This window comes from Thamnophis elegans, chromosome 9 (genome assembly GCF_009769535.1).
Source record: "Thamnophis elegans isolate rThaEle1 chromosome 9, rThaEle1.pri, whole genome shotgun sequence".
In the NCBI taxonomy this organism is placed as follows: Eukaryota; Metazoa; Chordata; class Lepidosauria; order Squamata; family Colubridae; genus Thamnophis; species Thamnophis elegans.
The window spans coordinates 45,831,017-45,853,168 of record NC_045549.1 but is presented as its reverse complement, the minus strand read 5'-3'; the positions used below and the strand labels follow the sequence as shown (position 1 = coordinate 45,853,168).

The 22,152-nt window shown below is 42.9% G+C and overlaps 1 protein-coding gene across 3 annotated transcripts in view; it reads left to right on the top strand.

Moving 5' to 3' along the window:
- The window catches only part of MTUS1 (microtubule associated scaffold protein 1), a 117,455-nt gene that overhangs the window by 32,435 nt on the left and 62,868 nt on the right, over window positions 1-22,152 (top strand). For 2 of the 3 annotated variants that reach the window (XM_032223733.1, XM_032223734.1), the window contains one exon: window positions 16,417-16,587. The exons of the other annotated variant lie outside the window; for it this stretch is intronic. In XM_032223733.1, the coding sequence (XP_032079624.1) occupies window positions 16,417-16,587 (171 nt within the window). The remainder of the gene's footprint in view (window positions 1-16,416; window positions 16,588-22,152) is intronic. 3 annotated transcript variants of the gene reach the window in all.

Below are 22,152 nucleotides of genomic sequence, written 5' to 3'. Positions count from 1 at the left end.
GTAAAATGGGAAGCAGTCCAAAACAATGTGCCTCTCTATGTGCCACTCTTTCATGTTCAGACATGCTGTCTCTGTTTGTTTTCCTATCCTGAGCTTTGGTGTAAAATCTTTAAGTAGCCAATTTAATTCTCCTATTCATAAAAATGGCTTAGTGGGAGGTAAGCATAGAAAGTGAAAAAAATTAATTGTAACCTTAGATTTTTATACACTACTGTATTTAAAAACCACAATTTATGTGATTCATCTAATTTTATATCACCTCTTTTTAAGAAGAAGAAAGAAATATAGTGATCTTAAAAATAAGTGTAATATGTATGATGTTTTGTTTTGTGGCATTTGCAGTAATGAATTTCGGAGTTTGAATTGGGAGTTTGAAAGTCTTTTATACTTTGGCTCTTTGACTTGAGACAATGATCTGTGCATCATTCTTCGTGGTATTTCAAGCTGATCATAGCTATTATATAAATTTCTCCCTTAACCTTGTAGATTTTGCTAGACACTCACTTTCAATTTGTCTAGTCATGTTTGACCCTTTTGAGAGCTGCAGACTCTCACTTGGGAATATAGTATAAGCAGGAGGCATTTTCAGTGGCAACTTCATCTCTATGTATGCTTTCTAAATCTACCTTATTAGGGACTTTTTATCTGATCTACAGATAAGGGATGATTCCATTATTTCCAATTTCAAAGCCAGTTTCTATAGCCACAGGCAAACATTGTTATTGTAATAGTGGCTACACTCTTAAGATTGCTTACATCGAGAGAAAAAAATCTTTGAATTGTATTACTGAATGAAGGAGATTTAAACAACTCTGATATTACGATGAAGACTCAATATTATTAAGACACAAAGGTTTTCTCCATAATTTTAGATATAGAAAAAAATAAATGGAATATAATAAAATTGAACAAATGCCTTCATTTAGCAGCAGAGGTAAGTCAGAACAATTTTCTGTAACCTGCTGCCCTCCTTAGGCATTCTGGGGGGAAAAGATCTGGGATTGGTAGACAGCAGAAAGTATCCTGTTGGCCAAGGCTTAATAGAAAACTTGTTTTAGTAAATATGATAATTCTTGGAAAAGAGAGAGAACTATTCACAGCTATAGATCTCTTTAATACAAAGGACTCGACATACAGGCAGTCCTCAATTTATGACCATAACTGAATGCCAAATTTCTGTTGTTGTGAGATATATGTTAAGTGAGTTTTGCCCCATTTTATGACATTTCTTACCTCAGCTGTTAAGTGAAATACTGCAATTGATAAGTTAGTGACCCGGTTTGTTAAGTGACTTTCGACTTTGCTTGTCAGAAGGTTGCAAAAGATGATTACATGACCTTGGGACACAGCAACAGTCATAAATATGAACTAGTTACCAGGCATCCGAATTTTAATCATATGACCATGGGGATGCTGCAAAGGTCGTAACTGTGAAAAACGGTCATAAGTAACTTTTTTCAGTGTGGTTATAACTTTGAACCATTCACTAAATGAACTATTGTAAATCGAGGATTACCTATATCTCCTTTTAATACTGATAGAAGAGTGGATGGAAGTTTCAAGGTCTCAATTGTGAAGCTTTGTATTCATTGGCTTCATGTTTTTAGTATAGTTTAAGGCATGGGGGCTAAACAAATATTTCTTTTCCTTCAGAGCAGTGCTCAGATACAGCTTGCTAACTGTTAAAGGGCCACAAGTTTCAATCTAAGAGGCATGAGGCAGTGTGAGCCAATACGGTCCATTCTATTCATAGCTAAAAATTAGGATGGAAAAATGGTTGCAGATACTGTCCAGACTGCTTGTTGTTAACGAACGGCTGAAATCCCAAGCCTGCATGTCTACTTCAAGCTAGCCTTTATATTATGGCAGATATCTAAACAGATCACTGCTGAGAGATCATGTTAGAGTGTTAGCTAGGAGTCTGGCTACTGTCCACTAGCAAGTTGGCTATTTGCATTCTGAATTATCATTTGTTTTGAAATTATTATCTGGTGCATACATGGTGTGTGGTTATCATGTTCTGCCTTGCTGACAGAAAATCTGGTTTTTAGTTATGATTCATTATTTATAGAATAAACTGAGAGGAATTAAATCTAAACATAACCACTGGCATTTGATGATAGCACAGGCATCCCACCCCCCAAACCTCATGATAGCTAAAGAGTTTGGCTCATGTTGCTGCTTAAAGCTAAACATGACATGTTCCTTTAGTTTTTCTTTTTTCTTTTTAATCCACAAAGTCTGCCTCCCTGGGGAGACACCATTCCAACCTTTCTCTTGGGTTGATTTTTCTGTTCAAAGTAAGTTACAGTATATCCATATTAATATGCTTTAGTAGTCCAACTAAAAGTTTTAAGCATTTGTAGATTTAGTAACCTCTCACTAGCCAAGCTGGTTAACGCTTCCTAAAAGCATGTCGTGCATAGCACAGAAATGTTTTGAAGTAGTAAAGCAATAAACCTAAGACATAAATTAAGGAAAAGAGAAAAAAGGTATTGCTAGTTTAAGTTTACCCTACATGCTATATTTTTCCAACTTTCTATACTGGAAATCACCCTACTTAATAATGCTTTATATATTGCCTCCTGTTTTTCAAAACTCATTTCTTTGAGATGAACGTGTACAGAAATGTACAGAAGCATTTGGTTTTTGCATTTTCTTTTCTTTTCTTTTCTTTTCTGAGAAATAGCTAAAATTCCAGACCCAGATCCTTAACAAGTTAACAGGCCCAGTATTCTTCCATATCTTTATCAATTATTTAAAATAGACGATAGAAAGGGAACTCGTCAAATTTGCAGACGACACCAAGCTGGCAGGAATAGCCAACACTCCAGAAAGTAAGCGTAAGATACAGAAGAATCTCAACCAACTTACTGGATCCTATTTAACAAAATGTAATTCAGCAGTGAGAAAAGAGGTTCTTTTCTCCGTCACACAATTCAGTTTGTTATATACTTTATCTAAATCAATAAATATATATGTAAAGTTTATCTTGTACATTCATGTGTTTTTCTGGGAGCTGGGAAAAAGCAAAAATATGATCTACATGCCCACTGCCCAGCACAAACAGCCATATTGAATGACCCAGATTTTGTTTATTATAATTTTTCACACCATTTCAAGTACAATTTTTCCTAGGAATACAAGCTAATCCCTTTGTAGTTTTTGTAATCAATCTAGTTCCTTTTCCTTTTGGATTAGGTGAACAATTACAAAATTCTTCCAATTCTCAGGCATAGTTTTAGTCTTCACACACATATTTTTTTTAAAGTAATCTTTATTAGTTATACATTTTTTAAAGAGTAAAACATACAAATACAAATACAATTTTAAACATACAACCCCCTCCCCTCCCCCTCCCCCGCGGTGACAGTCATTCACAGCCCAACTTTTTTCTTTCCTTCCTCATTGTTAGGTCTCTAAGCCACATCTTCTCATTACAAAATTCAGGGATCTATTACAATACCCATGTTCACTTTTAACTTTCCCCATTTTAAGTCCCTGCTGTTCTCCTTGTCGCCCACATATACCATAAGTTCCAGCTAAGGTAATGTTCCGTTTCTCCTTTGTCCCTCAGCCAACCCGTCATTCTGTCCATTTCTGCACATTCATAGATCTTTTTAATTATAGCATCTTCCGACGGTATGGTAGTGGATTTCCAAAATTGTGCATAAGTTATTCTTGCGGCCACAATTATATGTAGGCTCAAATGCCATATTGAACTGCTCATGTTTTCTGGTTTAATGCTTAGTAGAAGGTTCTCGGGTCTCCATTCCATGTTTGCCCCGGTAACCTCTTTTAGCCATTTTTTAATCCTTTTCCAGTATTTCGTGGCCTCAGTACAGGCCCACCAAATATGGTAGAATGTGCCATCCTTTCTTCCACATTTCCAACACAATGGAGATAACCCAGGGAACATCTTGGCTAACCTCGTTGGGGGGAAGTGCCACCTATAAACCATCTTGTATATGTTTTCTTTGAATGCTGTAGATATTGTAAGTTTAATGGTCTTACTCCATAGATCCCACCATTTGCCCATTTCAATCTCATAGCCAAAATTTCTCTCCCATGCTATTAGAAGGCTTTTATCCATCTCTTCATTAGCATCTTGGCAGGTCAAAAATTGGTAAATCTTCAATAACATTTTCTTGTCTCCACCAAACAAAATCTTATCTAGCCCCTGAGGGTTTGGGTAGATCCCGAACCGCACCTTATCGCTTTTAAACCTGTTTCTAACCTGTAAATATTCCCACCATTCCAGATTGAATGACCCAGATTTTGTTTATTATAATTTTTCACACCATTTCAAGTACAATTTTTCCTAGGAATACAAGCTAATCCCTTTGTAGTTTTTGTAATCAATCTAGTTCCTTTTCCTTTTGGATTAGGTGAACAATAACAAAATTCTTCCAATTCTCAGGCATAGTTTTAGTCTTCACACACATATTAAGCTAGTTGCACATCCACACTATAAACAAACTGCACCCATATTTTAACAATTTTTTCCACATTTCCATACTGTCTATTTCTCTTAGAGGGGGATTCTGGGGGTATACAATAAAATATTAAAATATAAAACAGCATATATGAAAGTTTTAAAAAATTAAAATTAAGAGGTGGCAAAAGATTAAAATTATTTAAAACATGAAGGGGGGGGGACTTTTAGGAGACTAACTAATCCCACAGCTGTGTGCTCCATAGGTGTCCTACATGAGATGACAGAACCATGATGTCCTAACTCTTTCAGAAGAATGGAGACCTCTCTTACCTTCAGAGGAAAAATGTTCCATAGGGCAGGGGCAAAATTAAGAGGTGGCAAAAGATTAAAATTATTTAAAACATGAAGGGGGGGGACTTTTAGGAGACTAACTAATCCCACAGCTGTGTGCTCCATAGGTGTCCTACATGAGATGACAGAACCATGATGTCCTAACTCTTTCAGAAGAATGGAGACCTCTCTTACCTTCAGAGGAAAAATGTTCCATAGGGCAGGGGCAATGGCAGAGGTTTTCTTCCTAATCTCCACCAGTTGGAATTCTTTAACTGATGCGTTCTGCAACATACCTTCCCTGCCTGAGACAGCCAAGGACTACCTGTATTTTTTAACCATTCCACAATGCATCATTTTCTTACATCCTATTGGTGTAATTTTGCATACTTTATTGCATTCTGTATTGTAATTCTTTTCACTAATTTAAGATGCTTCTATATCCTCTTTCTTGCCTCAATGCATGTAAAAAGGGGGCAGAGATTTGCTGACACAGTCATATGAGGCTGTCATCTTGACTTTTGGTTAACCATACCCTGCAGACACATCTGCTTATACTGTATTCAATTGCCATTCCATTTTTGGGAGTAGTAAATTTATCTTCTAATACTCTCTCATACAGGACTTCTTATTTTGCTTCCTGCAGTCATTTCTGTTTTCACTTTTTTCTTATCCTTCCTTTTCTTCCATCTCCATTCATTCCCAAAGATTCACTCCTGACACCGATATATTCAGGTTCTCTCATCACTGGTTTTCTTCACTAATTCTTTCATGATAAAAATCATGTTTTTATTTATTACTTTTCCATCTTTACATGTGAATATACTTATGCTTAAACTAGGTAGTTAATCAAAATGATTTCTTAAGCAGATGTTCCCAGAGCAGTTGTAATTCTCAATCGTTCTTGAGTCTCTGACTAGCCCAATTGTTATTTCTCTTCTCTTTTCTCCATTTATCTATTCCTGGCAGCTTACCCCCCCCCCCGCCCCCCCCCCAGTTACATTCTCCACCCCACCCCCAGTTACATTATATTGAATTAGTCCAGGGTATTGTGGAATTTTCTCCAAATTCATTTCTACTTGTTCCTTTTTCATCATTTTCATATCATACAGCTGTCACCAACCTATTGGTTCCTTCTTCCATCCACACCTACAATAGCCTCGGTAGCATCAATTCATATTTTGTCACATAACTTTTAATTCATAATTTAATGTATACTATCACCTCCTTAGATTTGTTCATCAATTCCATTTCATAAAATTAGGCCCAGTCCGGTCAAAGCCCAGAAACGGGACAGTGAAACCCAGTTGAGTCCAATCATTTATTGCTTATAATGTATATAATCTTGCCAAACTCAAGCTATAACCTTCTAACCTACTAGATACTGTATATGCTGAGGGATTCTAGGAGGTGGCTACCCTGAACCTCTTCTCCCACCTGCGTCCAACTAGAACTATGCATTTTATTAATGTTAGGAGAAGCTCTGTGTTGTTTTCCCTTCTGCTCCTGCAGGTGCAGATTTCATGACAGGTAATCTTGATTCAGATCTATTGTGTTCCTTCTCTTTTTCTCAGTTTTGCAGATACATAACATACCTATTTTTCTTCCTTTCACTTCATCTATTAATTTGTGCTTTTTACTATTTATCTTTATAGTCTAAGCCATATTCTTCTCCATGTAAGTGTCATTGCCATTGCCAGATGGGTACAGCATTAATATTGACTAACACTTTTCATTGATGGAATCAACTGAGAGTTTCACATAACGCTTTTTTTAAAACTATGGACCAGGTTTTCCAGAGGAAAGGAGGGAGTGGTCACATGTGGGTATTCTCAAAGACTGATTGGTCCAAAGACTGAGAGCAAAGACTTAAATACTGGTACCTTCCAATCCTGGCCCAGTTTTCTCTCAGTCTTTCTTGGTCCAAATACTGTTTGAGAATATTCCATAGGTAGGCTTTATTTTTATTGCGATCTGGCTTTCTATTTGGCTTAATTGGGCACTTTTAAAAGTTTTCCTAAATTCTAAATTGTGCAGCTGCAGCCCCAAAGGACAGTTCTCTGCCTGGGCGGTTGGGGAGGGCCCTGTAAAGTGTTTTAGCCTCCCCACCACCGGCCCGGAGCCTCAGCCCTATCCCCGGGATTGCGGGGGTGCCAGCTCTTGGTTTCAGCTGCAGAAGGAGCAGCTTTCCCTTATAGGAATGCGGCAGAAGCGCCTCAGTGCCACGTGGAGCGCACAAGCTGCCCGCGGAGCCGCCGATCGCTCCAAGCGGCTGCCGCTCCACCGATGTTTGACTGGCTGGTGAGGGGGACGAGCAGGGGTGAGGAGAGCATGCCTGGGTGCCATGTGGCTCTCCCCGATTGTGCTTTGTGTGGCGCCAGCCCCTGGAAGACTGGCTGAGCTGCTTGAGTTTGTTGGCGGCCTCTCGCCCATGCACGGAGCTCCGGTGGCCATTTTGGCTGCCGCCATTCGGATCTCTGCTTCAGCCTGCAACGAGGGTGAGGCCTGGCAAGGGGAGATTTGGCCTAGTTCCCCCGCAGGCTTTTAGGCCCTGGTCCCAGCGGGGCCTGTGGTGGCTTGTGTTCCTGCTTCCTTCATCGGACACGTGAGTAGGCTATGGACAAGGGAGCGGAGATTTCCCAGGGCCAGGTGGTGGGCCCAATCAGGGATGAGGAAACCATGGATCAGGAGGTAGGGCAGGGGGTTCCCCCCCCCCAGGATCCTTGGCTGCCCAGCACCCATCTAGGTCCTCCACCAGAGAGGAGGCCAGGTGGCATAGGGCGATTGAGAAGACGTTTGCCAGGGCAGAGAGACAGGCCAAGTCAGCTGGGCCCTCATCCCGAGACAGGTCCCGGTCTCCTCTCGGGCCTATTTCTAGCCAGTCTTTTCCTAGGGGATTTAGCCCTTCTCGAGCTCCCCCAACAGGCCTCAGGCCTATTCCAGGAGGAGGAGTTCCCTCTCTCCTTCTGGTCATCCTTTGGAGGGCACGTCTAGGGGCCCCTGCTCCTCTCGCTGGTTGGCACCGCAGGGGCCTAGTTCTGCTTATGGTGATGTAGAGGATTTGGATAACCTCCCTGAAAGTCTTAAAAGGCTTATTTCTGCAGCCATTTCACGGGGCATTGCCCAGCGGGACAAGGGCTCCCTTTCTTCCAGGCATGGGGGGGGGGGCTAGGCAGGGCCCAGTATCGTGCTTCCTCTCCTTCCTTGGTTAGCGAAGCTTCGTTCTTGAGGGTGGAGAGGAACGGGGCCTGGGCCACTACTCCAACCTGTTCGTGGTTCCGAAGAGCACGGGAGGCTGGAGGGCGATGGTGTACAGGCGTTTCAAAATGTCCTCCCTCAAGTCTATCCTTCCTGGCCTCCGTGGACCTCATGGAGGCCTATCTTCACAGACCTATTCTGCCCACTCACCTCAGGTTCCTGAGGTTCTTGCACGGGACCTGCCCCTACCAGTACAGGGCTCTTCCTTTCGGACTGGCCTCGGCTCCCCGGACTTTCACAAAGGTCCTGGCGGCCCTGGCAGCTCATCTGCGCTCCATCACAGTGCTGCTCCAATGCTATTTGGATGATGTCTTGATTCAGGCGGGGTCTCTTCCTCAGGCCATCTCGGACCTTCGGCTCACCATTCTTCAGAGCCTTCAGAGCCTGAGCTTTTCGGTGAACTTTGCCAAAAGCCATCTTTCCCCCTCCACGTGTATTCTCCATCTGGGGACGGTCATAGACTCCGTGTCGGGGGTAGTGCGTCTGTCCCAGGAACATCAGAGCAGCCTTCGTCAGCTGGCAGCAAGCGTTCGCAGAAGTCAGTCAGCTTCGATCCTCTTTCTATCACAGTTATTGGGCAAGATGGTCTCTTGCATCGGGATTGTTCCGTGGGCCAGGCTTCACCTTCGACCTCTCCAGTGGGAACTCATTCCCTTTCAGAGGGGGCGATTGATCAATTATCTTCGGACTCTCCGTCTTCCGGTGGGGGTCCGGGTCTCTCTGGGGTGGTGGCTTTCCCCGGCCATTCAGCGGGGCTGCTGCTTCTTGGAGCCGGACAGGGTGACCATCACCACAGACGCGAGTCTGTTTGGGTGGGGGACCCTGGTGGGTTCTCGGATGGCTCAGGGCAGGTGGATGGCCTCGGATCTCTGCCACAACATAAATTGGCTGGAGCTGAAGGTGGCCCACCTGGCTCTGCATCACTTTCAGACCTCGGTGGAGGAAGCGTCACGTGTTCCTCCTGACGGACAATATAGCCACCAAGGCCCACATCAATCATCAAAGGGGGACCCACTCGCGGGCTCTCTGGCTAGAGGCTCTGCGACTGGACACCTGGGCGGAGAGGCACCTGTTATCTTTGGTGTCAGAACACATCTCCGGGCTCTCCAACATCCAGGCGGATTGGCTGAGTCGGGCGACTCTGGACAATGGCGAGTGGCAACTACACCCGTCGTTGTTCCGGAGGATCTGTCAGAGGTTCGGGACTCCTCTGGTGGATCTTTTCGCCTCACCCACAAAATCCCAACTTCCTCGGTTTTTCACCTGTTTCCAGTCCAAGTCTGCAGAGGGCATGGATGCCCTCAGGAGCCGGTGGCCTTGGGCCTTCCTTATGCATTCCCTCCCATTCCCTCGTCCTGGGGACCGTCAGGAAGGTGGTGGCGGAGGGGGCCCTGGTCATTGTGGTGGCCCCTTGTTGGCCCAGGAGGCCCTGGTTCGCAGACCTGGTCCAGCTGTCGGTGGCCCCTCCATGGAGGATTCCTCGGGGGGAGGTGGTCTTGCTACAGGGGGCCCTGATTCACCTGGAGCCCCAGTGGCTCCATCTGACCATCTGGCTCTTGAACGGTGGCTTGTAATGGGGGCTAACCTGTCCTCTGGGGTCATTCATACCATCGAGGTGTCTCAGCGTCCATCGACGACCTGCATTTACAATTCCACCTGGGCGGCCTTTGTCCGGTGGTGTGCTCCTCTTGGCATTTCTCCCGATAGGGCCACTATTCCTAACATCTTGGACTTCCTCCAGAAGGGCCTTGACGACAGGCTTTCACAGAATACGTTGCGTCGCCAGGTGGAGGCTTTGTCTTCAGTCCTGGGGAGGGGTCTTCTTCCCTCTCCTGTGTCCCCCTGATGAAACATTTTCTGAAGGGGGCGGCTAATCTCAGGCCTCCCCCGTCCACAGGTTCCCCATGTGGGATCTTCCCCTGCTGCTCAGGGCTTTGATGGGGACCCCGTTCGAACATCTCTGGTCTGTTCATCTATGGTTCTTGTCACTGAAAGTGGCTTTCCTGGTGGCGGTTACTTCCACCTGGCATATTTCAGAACTGGGCACCCTGTCGTCCAGGGACGACCTTTGCCATTTTCACCAGGACAGGGTGGTCCTTCGCCTTGATCCTACCTTCATCCTGAAGGTGAACTCTCCCTTCCATAGGGCTCAGGAGATCGTCCTGCCCGACTTTTGCCCTGGCCCGTCCATTGATAGGGAGAGGCTATGGCATCGGTTGGACGTGCACCGCGCTCTGCAGATTTACCTCCGGCGGACCGAAGGAATCCGTAGGTCAGAGGCCTTGTTTGTTTCGTTCCAGACGGGAACGCTAGGTTCTAGGGGGTCCTTGGGCACCATTGGCCAGTGGCTGCACCAGGCCATTACGGAGGCCTATGGGGCGGCTGGTCATCCGGCCCCGTCGGGCATCACGGCCCATTCTACCAGGAGTGCCGCGACCATGGCGGCGTGGGCCACGAGGGCCCCATTTGAGGACATTTGTTGTGCGGCCACTTGGGCTTCTCCGACGCCTTTCATCCGATATTATCGTCTGGATGTCTTCACGTCTGCAGACGCGTCGTTTAGTCAGAGGGTCTTGCAGAGGGTGGCAGCTGATGTTCCCCTTGGGTCCTAGTGGTTTTCTTGTTCTTCCTCCCTGGGACTATAGCTTGGGTATGTCTCACATGTGACCACTCCCTCCCTTCCTCTGGAAAAAGAATGTTGGTCTTACCTGAACGTGTCTTTTAAGAGGAAGGGAGAGAGTGGTCACGACCCGCCCTGAGTGTTGTTCCGTTGGGGCCAAGGGGAGGGTCCGGGTGGTCCGGGAGGGGGTTGTTGTTGTTGTGTTTTGTTATTTCAGTTCTACCATTCGAAACTGGGCCAGGATTGGAAGGCACCAGTATTTAACTCTTTGCTCTCAGTCTTTGGACCAGGCTTTGAGAATACCCACATGTAACCACTCCCTCCCTTCCTCTTAAAAGACACGTTCAGGTAAGACCAACATTCTTTCTCTTCCGTAATAATAAATGCAGCATTTCACATTCTTTGCTCAGTATAAGAACAGAATTACTCAGCTTGAGCATGTTATGTCCAATAGGTCAAATCTTTTCATGCTATTCTATGCATTTTGAGATTTCTAATCCAGAGATTGTCTTGCAAGCCAACATCCTGCTGTGCATATCCTATCAGCAAGGGGATACATGGAGTATGCTGTCACATGCTTGCAGGCCAGAAATATGAACCATGTTTGTATCAAGTTGCAGGTGGTGTGTAGCAGGCAGGATCTGTGTAAATTGAGGCTTAACAAGTTCCTAGAAATAGGATTGTAGTCTGCCAAAGTGTATGAGAAGAAGAAACAAACCAATCCTATGCAATTTACGGTAATATAAAACCTGCTCTTAAACGCACAACTTTAAGTCTGAAATAGAAGGGACAGAGAATTTAATGTGAAATATCATGCACGAATCTAATGGTCCCAATACAATTCATGTTAGGAATACATCTAAATGTTCCCTTAGTGAGATTATTGTAAACCTTTCCATTCTGATGATTCAAAATAGATTTCCATTAGCAGATGTATACAAAGAGGGAAAGTTAGAAGCCCAATAGTTCTTTTTCTTCTTCCCTCTTTTTCTTGAAATTTTAATTCTTGATGAATTTCCTTCATTTATGCCTTTTATTAATGTGTGTGTTTGTGTGTGTGTGTCTGTGGACAGATGGATAGATTCAACACAATGGAGTCCTTAACACAATAATCAGCTCAAGAATGTAATCTTTATCATATAATAAATACTTTTATGCAGTCTTCAGTATACTTTTACTCCTAATGTTATATACTCCACTCTGGATGAAATATGAGATAGTGTTCTGCTGGTAATATTGACATAATAAATTACAATTAATATTGATAGAATATTTTTGCCTTTTTCTATTTCCTACATACTAAGTTATTAAAATAGCAATGCCAATAGTTTTTTAATTAATATTGCATAAAGGTCATTGTATTAAAACAATCCAATACAATGTTGTAGGATTTATTACAAGATAATAAAAAAAATACAACAAATTTCCCAGCTTCTGATCCAGGCTAATAATTATATGCTATATGTTTTCCCTAGAGATAGTTTCTGCTCATCAAGAATCTTCGTGAAAGCATTCAGGTCTATAGAGAACCTACTGTATCTTAATCTGTGCTATAGAATCAGGATCCCATAAATGCCTTTACCATGTTTTCTCTGGCAAATATACACTTTGCTTCTGTAAGAGCGTGCTTGAAAAAGTAAAATTCTTTCTAATGTCACGTTGATTTTTGAAGCACAGGGAGAATGAAAGAGTATTTTGAAGGCTACATGATGTTCAAAGACTTTTTAAAAGCCATGATGCTGCTTGGTGCTGCTTTTTTTTTTTGCAAGAATTTAGTGGAATGAGATAATAAGCTTCACACTGTTTTCAGGGTAACCTCTTCCCAACAGCATAAAAGCATCAGACCCCATCCTTCTCTGCCTGGAGAAAATCTCAGATTTGTTAACCTCTGTACCCTTGTTCAGGATAAGGGTGATTTTTTTTTTATAGTTTTCACTGTATGCCTGCCTAATTTATAGTTATGTTTTTTCAGTCATTATTTATCAAAAAGACAAGCCATATTAGATCTGTGACTGTATGTGAGAGGATAGGCCTTTAATGCAATGAAATTTATATAATAAGTGTAGTTCCTTATGTTGTTCTAGCATTGTGAAACTAAACTGCCTTCGGTTATGCTTCTTTTCTTGTTGTAAATGGAGGATTACTTTGATGGCTCATAACTGCTACTGGCAATGTATGGCCTTTTGTAATCTAAAATATTTATATTTAATACTTTGTTCTTAAATAGGTGTTATCCACACAGGGGTGGGTTCCTGCCAGTTCTAACCTCTTCTATAGAAGAGGTTCCACAAATCTACAGTGCCGTTTAGAACTGGTTCCAGCTCCCTCCCCGCGCCTGTCCGCACATCATCAAGATGAAGAGCGAGAGGAGAAATTCTGGGAGTTGAAGTCCACAAGTCTTAAAGCTGTCAAGTTTGAACACCCCTGGGGAGGGTTTCTAAAGGGTTAGGGGTGCAAGTGTCTTGTAACTTGACAGCTTTAAGACTTGCGTGCTTCAAATGCCAGAGTTTCTGAGCCAACATTTTGGTTGCTAAGCAAGAACGTTGTTAAGTCAGTTTCACCACATTTTACAAGTTGGCCATGCCCACCCAGTCACATGGCCGGTTAGCCACTCCCACAAAGCTGTCCACACCTACAGAAGAGATTCTAAAAAAATTTGAAACCCACCACTGTATCCACAGCATTATTTTTCCAGCAAAATTTCTTGGAACATTAAATAAAATGATTATTTTCTAATGTACAACTTTGAAAATTCATTCTTCCAATTTCTACTGAGCTCTATGTAATCGCAATATATGTTAAATTGCCAGAAAATTGAATGTGACAAAATTTAGTGAAGGATAGACATAGTCCTCAATTTACAACCATTCATTTAGTGTCTGTTAGAAGTTATAACAGCTTTGAAAAAAACTTGACTTATAACTAGTCCTTGGACTTATGACCCAAGCAGTATTCCCACGGTCAAATGATCACAATTCATCCACTTGGTAACCAGCATGTATTTACAAAGCCTGCAGCACCCCGGGGTCAGGTAATTGCTATTTATGACCTTTGCAACCGACTTCTGACAAACAAAGTCAATGGAGGAAGCCAGATTCACTTAACAACTGCATATTAAACATCATGGCAAAAGTCATAAAATCAGTTGTGACTCATCTTGCTTATTCTGATCCAGTGGTGGGATCCTGTAGGTTTAACAACCAGTTCAATGATCACATGCTTTACACGCAGGTGCAATTTTTAAAAAACTTACCTTCTGTGTTACTGAGTCACACCACTGAGGCATGGCAATCTGCTCTGCCGCATGAATCAGCTGAGTCAATAGACAGGTAGGCAGGCCCACTTGATTGTCAGAGCAAACCGGTTCGCTCCCAGCAGATTGTCGGAGCTACCAGTTCACCCGAACTGGTCCGAACCAGTAAAATCCCACCCCCTGTTCTGATCCCAATTGTAGTTGTAAGTCAAGGACTACCTGTACTTGAATTGAAAAAGAAGTGTAACTTTTTTAAAGTAATAAATTGTTACGGCCCACACTCATTTACCATAGGGAACTTTTTACCTTGTTGAACTTACCTCCCTGGCAGGCTTGCTCACTTAAATACTTTTTGTTTCCAGGCAAGATAAGATTTTTTTGTAAATAAATGTACACTGGGAAAGCCAAACTTCTCAATGTGTTGAAAAATAAAACATCACATGGATTCCTAATCCTAAGATTACTAAACCTCATTAAAAGAAGCATTAAGGAATCTTTTTACCCTAAATGGGTAAAAGGAGAAGCAGACATACTTGATTCTGAAGAACAGACCAAGAAGTAGAAAGGGAATGAACCAGCTATGCAAAAAATGAGATCCTTGAAGAAAAAGTGCTATGAACACTTGAATACAGTGTAGTAATCTATATATGTATATTTCTATCTATCTGGGCAACCAAATCAAGTATGTCATCATTTTCCCCCCATCCTTTCTCTTCCAGTCTTTTTCATGATTTTGTGTATTTTAGAACATAACCTTCAGGAGCGGAAATTTTATTAAATTTTATTAATTTAAAGAATTGTTAGACTGCCCGACTGACAGTTTGTGACTCTGGGCATAGTACATCAATAAAAGTGCAAACTAATAAAATACAGTGCATAGTTGAGGCTGGGCATAATAAAACTGGGAGCTTGTTGGATTGACTGTTGTAGTAAACAAGCTTTAAATAAGTAAAATAAATAATGATCATGTGGTCTGCTTTTAACGAGGCAGCCTATCTGCATTTTTTACTAATCATTCAGACAAATGGCATATTCTTCACTAAATTGATGCCAATTTATTTAGAGAAACTTTGAGTTGGGAATGGGGAAAATGTAAACGCCTGCATAGATCTTTAAGGAACTAATACATTAACTAGTGGAAGTAGGCTATAAGTAAAAGAGCAAAAATTTTCCAAGTTGCCTTCCAAGTGACTATCTGATAATACCACCTGGTGTTGAGAAAAGTAATAGCACTACAATATTTTCCACTTTTGTAGTAGCTGATCACATAACTTTGAGCTGTTAAATGCTCCCTTTCAGACGAGCTCTTTAGCAGCTGGCTTAAATGTCTTCAGACAGCTGACATTTACTGGAAATGTTTAGTCAAAGAATGGTATAATTCCTTCTAATAATTAACTCAGGGAAATAGATGAATAACTGCAATTAGCAACGTCTAATTGATGTTGCTTAGTAAAAGAAGAAAGCATTCCTGACCATCCTTTAAATTCAGCAAAGGAGGTTGTACAAAAGTTAATCCCTACTGAGTTTAATTTATATAACAAATGGAATAGACTATACTTCCTGCAAAATATGTCTTTCAAATCTGTTCATATATGTCTCTCATAACCCTCCAGCCAGCATAGCTCTTGACCACATAGGATGATTATGGTTGTAATCCACCCATTATTTGGGAATCTTTGACAGTCTTTGTAAAGAACATTTGTACTTCACTGGGAAAAAAACATGGGGGCAGGTTAGTGTAGATGCAGAACTGTAGTTTATAGCATTCTTCGTTGTTGTGTAATGATTGAGATGGAAAAGAGTTGTGTTTAGAATCATTAGGGGGGTCATCGGATCAAATAGGCTGGCCTACTAAATAGCCATGAAATCAATATTCTTCTCCATGTAGCACGATACATATCAAAGATAAACCTATATTCTGAGTTTCTGCAGAATGCATGGTAGGAAGTCCTAGATGACAAAAGGAATTTAGACATCACTGTCTTCAATGTAAACTTAACTGATTTTGCCTGCTACATTGAATATCCTTAAGATGTTATTATCCTAATGCAAACAAAGAAAAAATATGTCTATTAGCTGTGCTGAAGTGCAAAGGCCTTGCTTAGTTCGCCTTTGCTGTAACTTGCTTCTTAGATGTCCTAATGTAGTATTATGTGGCAGGATAAAATAAAGTTGGAGTGTTTTTTTTTAAACGATTGAATTAGGCTGTAGATTCTCAGTCATCCTGGTCATGATTGTCCCAAAGGTACTTTTTTCAGGAGGCAACTGGTCTTCCGTGGTTTTTCTTTGAAGATGTTTCACTTCTCATCCAAGAAGCTTTTTCAGCTCTGACAGGATAGTGGAGAATGGAAGGATTTATATTCCTTGTAGACAACTGGTAATTTGTATCCTTTTAGAGGGCTGTTGAAGCACTTGGAGGTTTATCTGTGTCCTCAGGGTTAACTGAATAGTGTAGAAAGTACTGTTGCTTTATCTAAGAAGCAGCATTATTACTGACATCTGTCTTTATGCTGACAGGAGTAGGAACTCCCAGGGGAAAGCTTACTACTGCAAAGGCCTTATCAGGATCTTCAGCTAGTTCTGGCCTCAGTTCAAAGGTGCCCATTAGAAGACCAGGACTTCAGAGAACCTCTAGCATCTCTTCAGTCAGCAGCACTCAGAGTGACCAAAGCACTTTCAGCAATAATTGTAAGTTGATTTTAGAGATTATTGTTTAACAAATAATTGAATAAAACCCATCGTGGTTCATTATAACTGCTTTTTTTCTTCAGCAAAAGGTGGTCACAGATAATTCCAGAATTCCAAACGTTCGAACTCCTATGTTGCAACAGCACCTAATAGCTTTAGATGGTGTTTTGGCCCAAGTACCGTATATACTCGAGTATAAGCCGACCCGAATATAAGCCGAGGCACCTAATTTTACCCCCAAAAGCTGGAAAAGTTATTGACTCGAGTATAAGCCTAGGGTGGGAAATGCAGCAGCTACGGTAAATTTCAAAAATAAAAAATCAGTGTTATTTGAAACTCAAAGTTATGTTTATTCAAGGGACCCACTTAATTAAAGTGTTCTATAATATCAGTATGACTTATAATACTGCAAGTCTGCAATATTAAAATACTTGTATAGGGGATCCCCGGGATCCCCCGAAGAGATCAAATCACAACCAGTATGCCACCTTCTTGGTATATTGTTTTTATTTTCACTGAGTTTTTTAAAATGAGCATTATTTCATCCTTTTTTTCTTTATGTTTGATTGGTATCTGCAATTTGTGTTAATTCTGTTCATACATATAATATAAATGAAAAACCCAGCTCTCTTAAAAAATATTTTAAGTTCTTTCTGGTGCTCCCTTTTAGAATTGGCCAACTAATATTTCTGTTCACCCAACTAATGTCAGGCAGAGTTAACTGAAAAAGTAATTTTTCATGAAAGGACATTTTCCTAGGATTTTAATTGTTCTTACTGTCAGATTTCTCGTTATTTCCAGCTTGAGTCTCCTTCTGACAAGTTTCCATTGCTTCTTGTCCTGTCCTCAGGTGCTATTGCTGCCGCCGCCTCCTCCTCCTCCAACAGCACCAGCACATTTGCTGCCCAGCGCTGCGGCTGAGGTGAAGCCGCCAAAGCTCCCGCTGGCGCCCCCGCAGCGTTGGGCGGATATCCGGCAGTGCTGTTGGAGGAGGAGGAGGCGAACCAGCCTGCCATCGCCGGCCACTGCCAGCCCCGCCGCTCTTCCCACCCCCTTCCAAGCCCCACAGTCCAGCGGATGGAGCAGCGAAGCCCCGGGGCTTCGCTACTGCTCCCCGCATTTTCTGCACGGGGATCCCTTGGAGAGGGGATTCCAGCCTGCCATCGCCAGCCACCGCTAGCCCTGCCGCTCTTCCCACCCCCTTCCAAGCCCCAGTGGGCTTGGAAGGGGGTGGGAAGAGCGGCAGGGCTAGCGGTGGCCAATGTTCCCTCTAATTTTTTTCAGTGTGAGCGGAAAAGTATAGTGTTTGAGCAGCACATTTTCATACCTGAGCACCTGGATTTTTTTCATAGATGTCACCCAAGACAACGAAATTAGTGTTATTTGAAACTCAATTCTACCATGTAAATATCCATTAAGTAAAAAAATCTCCCTATACAGGTAATCCTCAATCTACAACCATAATTGAGCACAAAGTTTCTATTGCTAAATGAGACATTTGTTAAGTGAGTTTTGCCCCATTTTACAACCTTTCTTGCTACAGTTAAGTGAATCACTGCGGTTGAATCAGTAACCTGGTTGTTAAGTCAGTCTGACTTTCCTACTGACTTTCCTTGGCAGATGGTTGCAAAAGGTGACCCCAGGACACTGCAACCGTCATAAATATGAGGCAGTTGCCAAAGATCCAAATTTTGATCCTATGACCATGGGGATGCTGCAATGATCATGTGTGAAGAACAGCTGTAATTCACTTTTTTCAGTGCTGATGTAGCTTTAGTCATTAAGTGAACTGTTGTAAGTTGAGGACTATACTTTCCCCCTTACTATCCAATAGTCTGCAGTGATTTAGCAAGTTATGAATAAATTACCAACTGATGTAGATTAGCAATTGGAGCACTTAAAGAAGCAAACAAAGAGGGGAGAGGAAGGGAGGGAGGAAGGAAAGAAGGGAGAGGGAGAGAGAAACAGAGACAGAGGGAGAGACAAAAAAGGAAAGAGGAGAAAGAGAAAAAGAAAGGGGAGAGGAGGGTGGGAGGATAAGAAAAAGAGGCAGAAAAAAGAAAGAGAGAGAAAGAGGAAAGGAAGAAAGAAGGAAGGAAGGAAGGAAGGAAAGAAAAAAGGAAGAAAAAAGGAAGAAAGAAAAGAGGAGAGTAGAGAAGGAATAGAGGCCAAAAAAGCAAACAAGGAAAAGTAGGGAAAAAACTTTCACTGGAAAACACTATTTTTCCATCAGTGCAAAACTTTCCTAAACAAGGTTAATTTTCTGGATTTTGACTTTCCGGTCCAGGTGGACCAAGAAGCCTTTATTTTCTTTTTCTAAAATCAAATAAAATTTGCAGAGCACCAGCACGCCATATGAAAAAGAATTTGTATTTGCAAGTAGGTTGATCACCAATCCATGACAAATAAGCTGAAATGCAATATTTAAAACATTCTTACTAAACAGCAGTCTGCCTTCGCTGGATGGCTTGGATCTCTCGCTGACTCTCCATGAAAGCACCGAGATAGAAACAGCCCTCCTGTGCGACATTGACAGTAGGGAGATGGGGGAGGGGTGCCTCGCCCTCTCCTGGGGAGCCCTGTCTGGGGAAGAACCCCCCTCCTCCGGCCTCGGGACCGTCGGTTTCTCCGACGGGTCTCCCCCCCCCTCCTCTGCCCCCGACCGACTTCCTTTTCTGGGCTTTTTGCAAATGAGCCGGACGCAGCCGAATCTCTCTCTGTGTGTATGTGTGTATGTGTGTGTGTGTGAGCGCGAGTTGCCCAATCCAGTTCCTCCCTCCGTAGTTTTGAACCTGGGAGGAACTGGTTTGGGCAACCCGAGAGCTCCGCCTGACGCCCGAAGGGCTTTGCACGAAGAAACGCGGCTTGAGGCGCAAGGACGGTCCTGGCTGTGGGGCGCAGGCCCCTAAAATCCTCTCTTTGGTTCCCTCCTCCTCCCCCTCCTTCCACAGCCTGCGTGACGCCCTAGGCTGAGAGCTGCTGCTGCTGCACAGCTGAGGGAGGGAGAGCAAAAGCAGAGGCGGGGCGCCAAGCTTTGGTTAAGGCAGGCAAGGGAAACCGCGAGCCGAAAGGAAGTCTTGCTGGGAAGACGCGGCAGCAGGGCTTTAAAGGGCTCCCTCCTCCCCAGCCAGCCAGCCCACCCAGCCCATTCTTCCCCCGCCACAACTGTATCCAACAGGCCAAGTTGCTGGGAGGAGAAAGTTTGGGCTGCAGGACATGAGATTCCTCTGGGGAGGTCCTTTGCGGGAGGCCAGTTCCAGCCGCCTGCAAAGGACTTCCCACGTTTGCTTTGGTAGAAATCTCTGCGCGGCAGTTAGAAACTTCTGCGCGGGGATTTCTTTCCATGTGCGCGGCCGCGCACGCGCGCACCTTAGAGGGAACAGTGGCGGTGGCTGGCGATGGCAGGCTGGAATCCCCTCTCCAAGGGATCCCCGTGCAGAAAATGCGGGGAGCAGCAGCGAAGCCCCGGGGCTTCGCTGCTCCATCCGCTGGACTGTGGGGCTTGGAAGGGGGTGGGAAGAGCGGCAGGGCTAGTGGTGGCTGGCGATGGCAGGCTGGTTCGCCTCCTCCTCCAACAGGCAACAGCACTGCCGGATCCAGTTGTAGACTCGAGTATAAGCCGAGGCGGCTTTTTTCAGCCCAAAAAGTGGGCTGAAAAACTTGGCTTATACTCGAGTATATACGGTAATGTAGATAAAATTTATCCTTCTCATTTTGTAGACTTCCTAAAAGACTATTGTTCACAAGCATTGATGAATGCTTAGAAATGCCTGGCTGATACACAGAAGGAATTAATGTTTCACAACCTTCTAATGAAAGTTGTTACTGGGATTTTTTTTATTACTGCTTTGAAATGTGTAAATGAAGCAATGTACCGATTTGCCAATGGCAAGAGCGTTGTGCCATATTAAAGAAAATCAAACCTGCCATATAAGGAAGAGTGATCTTGGGCTAAAATGTATGAGCTAGGGAGGCAAGCAGTACTATAGCGTCAATAATGATGTCTTTTTGCTTTCCTTGCAGTTTTGAACTGCTACCCCTCCTCCCTCTCCCTCGTGCAATGCATTTTAAAAGAACAGCCCTGCTATTTAAGTTTTGCAGCATGCCTTTCTCCTAACCACAGATTGGCCCTGAATTGACAGCCATGTTGCCCACTGGTTGGTCTGTTTACTTCAGTGCCTGAATCACCTCAGGAGGTTGTAAACAGTCTGTGCAATTCTATCCTAGCTGCTAACAAAGGAAAGGGTTTTGCTTCTTAACAAAGAAATGTCATGGTTTCCAGTTCCAGTTTAAAGATCGAACAACGGATGACCTTTTCTTAAGTCTGATTTGCTAGTTGGATTAAGCTGCTCTTGTTTCCTGCCTTGAAGCTTACTATTCTCTCTACCTCCCACCCACCCCTCCCACCCTCGATTGTAATTCACTAAGAGCAAGCGTGGGGAATACGCGAGGGTGAACATGGCTGCAGTCTTTCAGGCGCTGAGCTTGCTTTGATCATTTTAAATGACTGTATCAGGAGGACATCGCAGTTGCACAGAAACCGACTTCTCTCCTCATATTTTCATCAATTCTACCCTCACACCACCGGCAGACTCAGGAAGCCACTACGATGTTACCTTACTGACCTTGCTTGTAGTGGGATCGTACAGCTTTTGTATCATTCCTTTGTTAGCCACATTTTCTGGCAGAAGAAGTAGGTGACTGTCCTTTTATATCTATATCCCTATACTTCTGTCTGTGGATAGAAAAAGGCAGCAGCGTGCCTTGCTTTTGTAAATGAAGGGAATGTATCAAATGAAATGCTTTTCCATTCTGTCTTTCTTGAAAGAAATCATGATGGAGAAGAGAGGGAGGAATATGTTTAATTTCTCATGAAATAATGCATGCTTGATGCATATTCTGCATTCTTTAAGAAAATCTGGAAAATACATTAGACAAATTCATTTCCAGCTGTTGACTTTTGTGTTCCTGATGATCTTATACCTGGTTTTTATAAGTATATGCTTCCTCCCCAAAAAAACCCTCTGTTCTCACCCTCCCTCTTGTCAGCATGTGAATTGCTTTGCTCAATACACTTGATTGTCTGCAATAACCACTACAGAATTCCTGTCAAGGTTTAAGCATCTTCAGTAAGACAGTTATAAATTAAAACCTAATGTATACTTTTGCATGATTGCAGATGTGCTATTTTTTAAAAAAAAGACAATCTTAGAGCAGCAGTTATTCATTTAATATAGGCTCTATGTTTTGTGTAATTTGCTTATAAACTGTGTGGATCCTGTAATGTTTGTGAGCATGTTTTTATGCGAGACTGTTATCATCATCTCCATAACCCCCAACATTAATCAATTGTTTTGGCTTATAACTGCAGCATTTAAACTGAGGCTATTTAACAGCTGCTATTGTCTACAGTCTGAATGGTTCCTCAGAGGTGTAAGTCTAAAGAAAATCACAATGGAACAGTCTGGAGTAAAGGGATGAAAAGAAAAAAGAAAAGCCCTTTCCGCCTTTTGCATATTTTGGAATGTTGAATATTCAAAGTGGACTTTCTCCTTTCACAGGAAT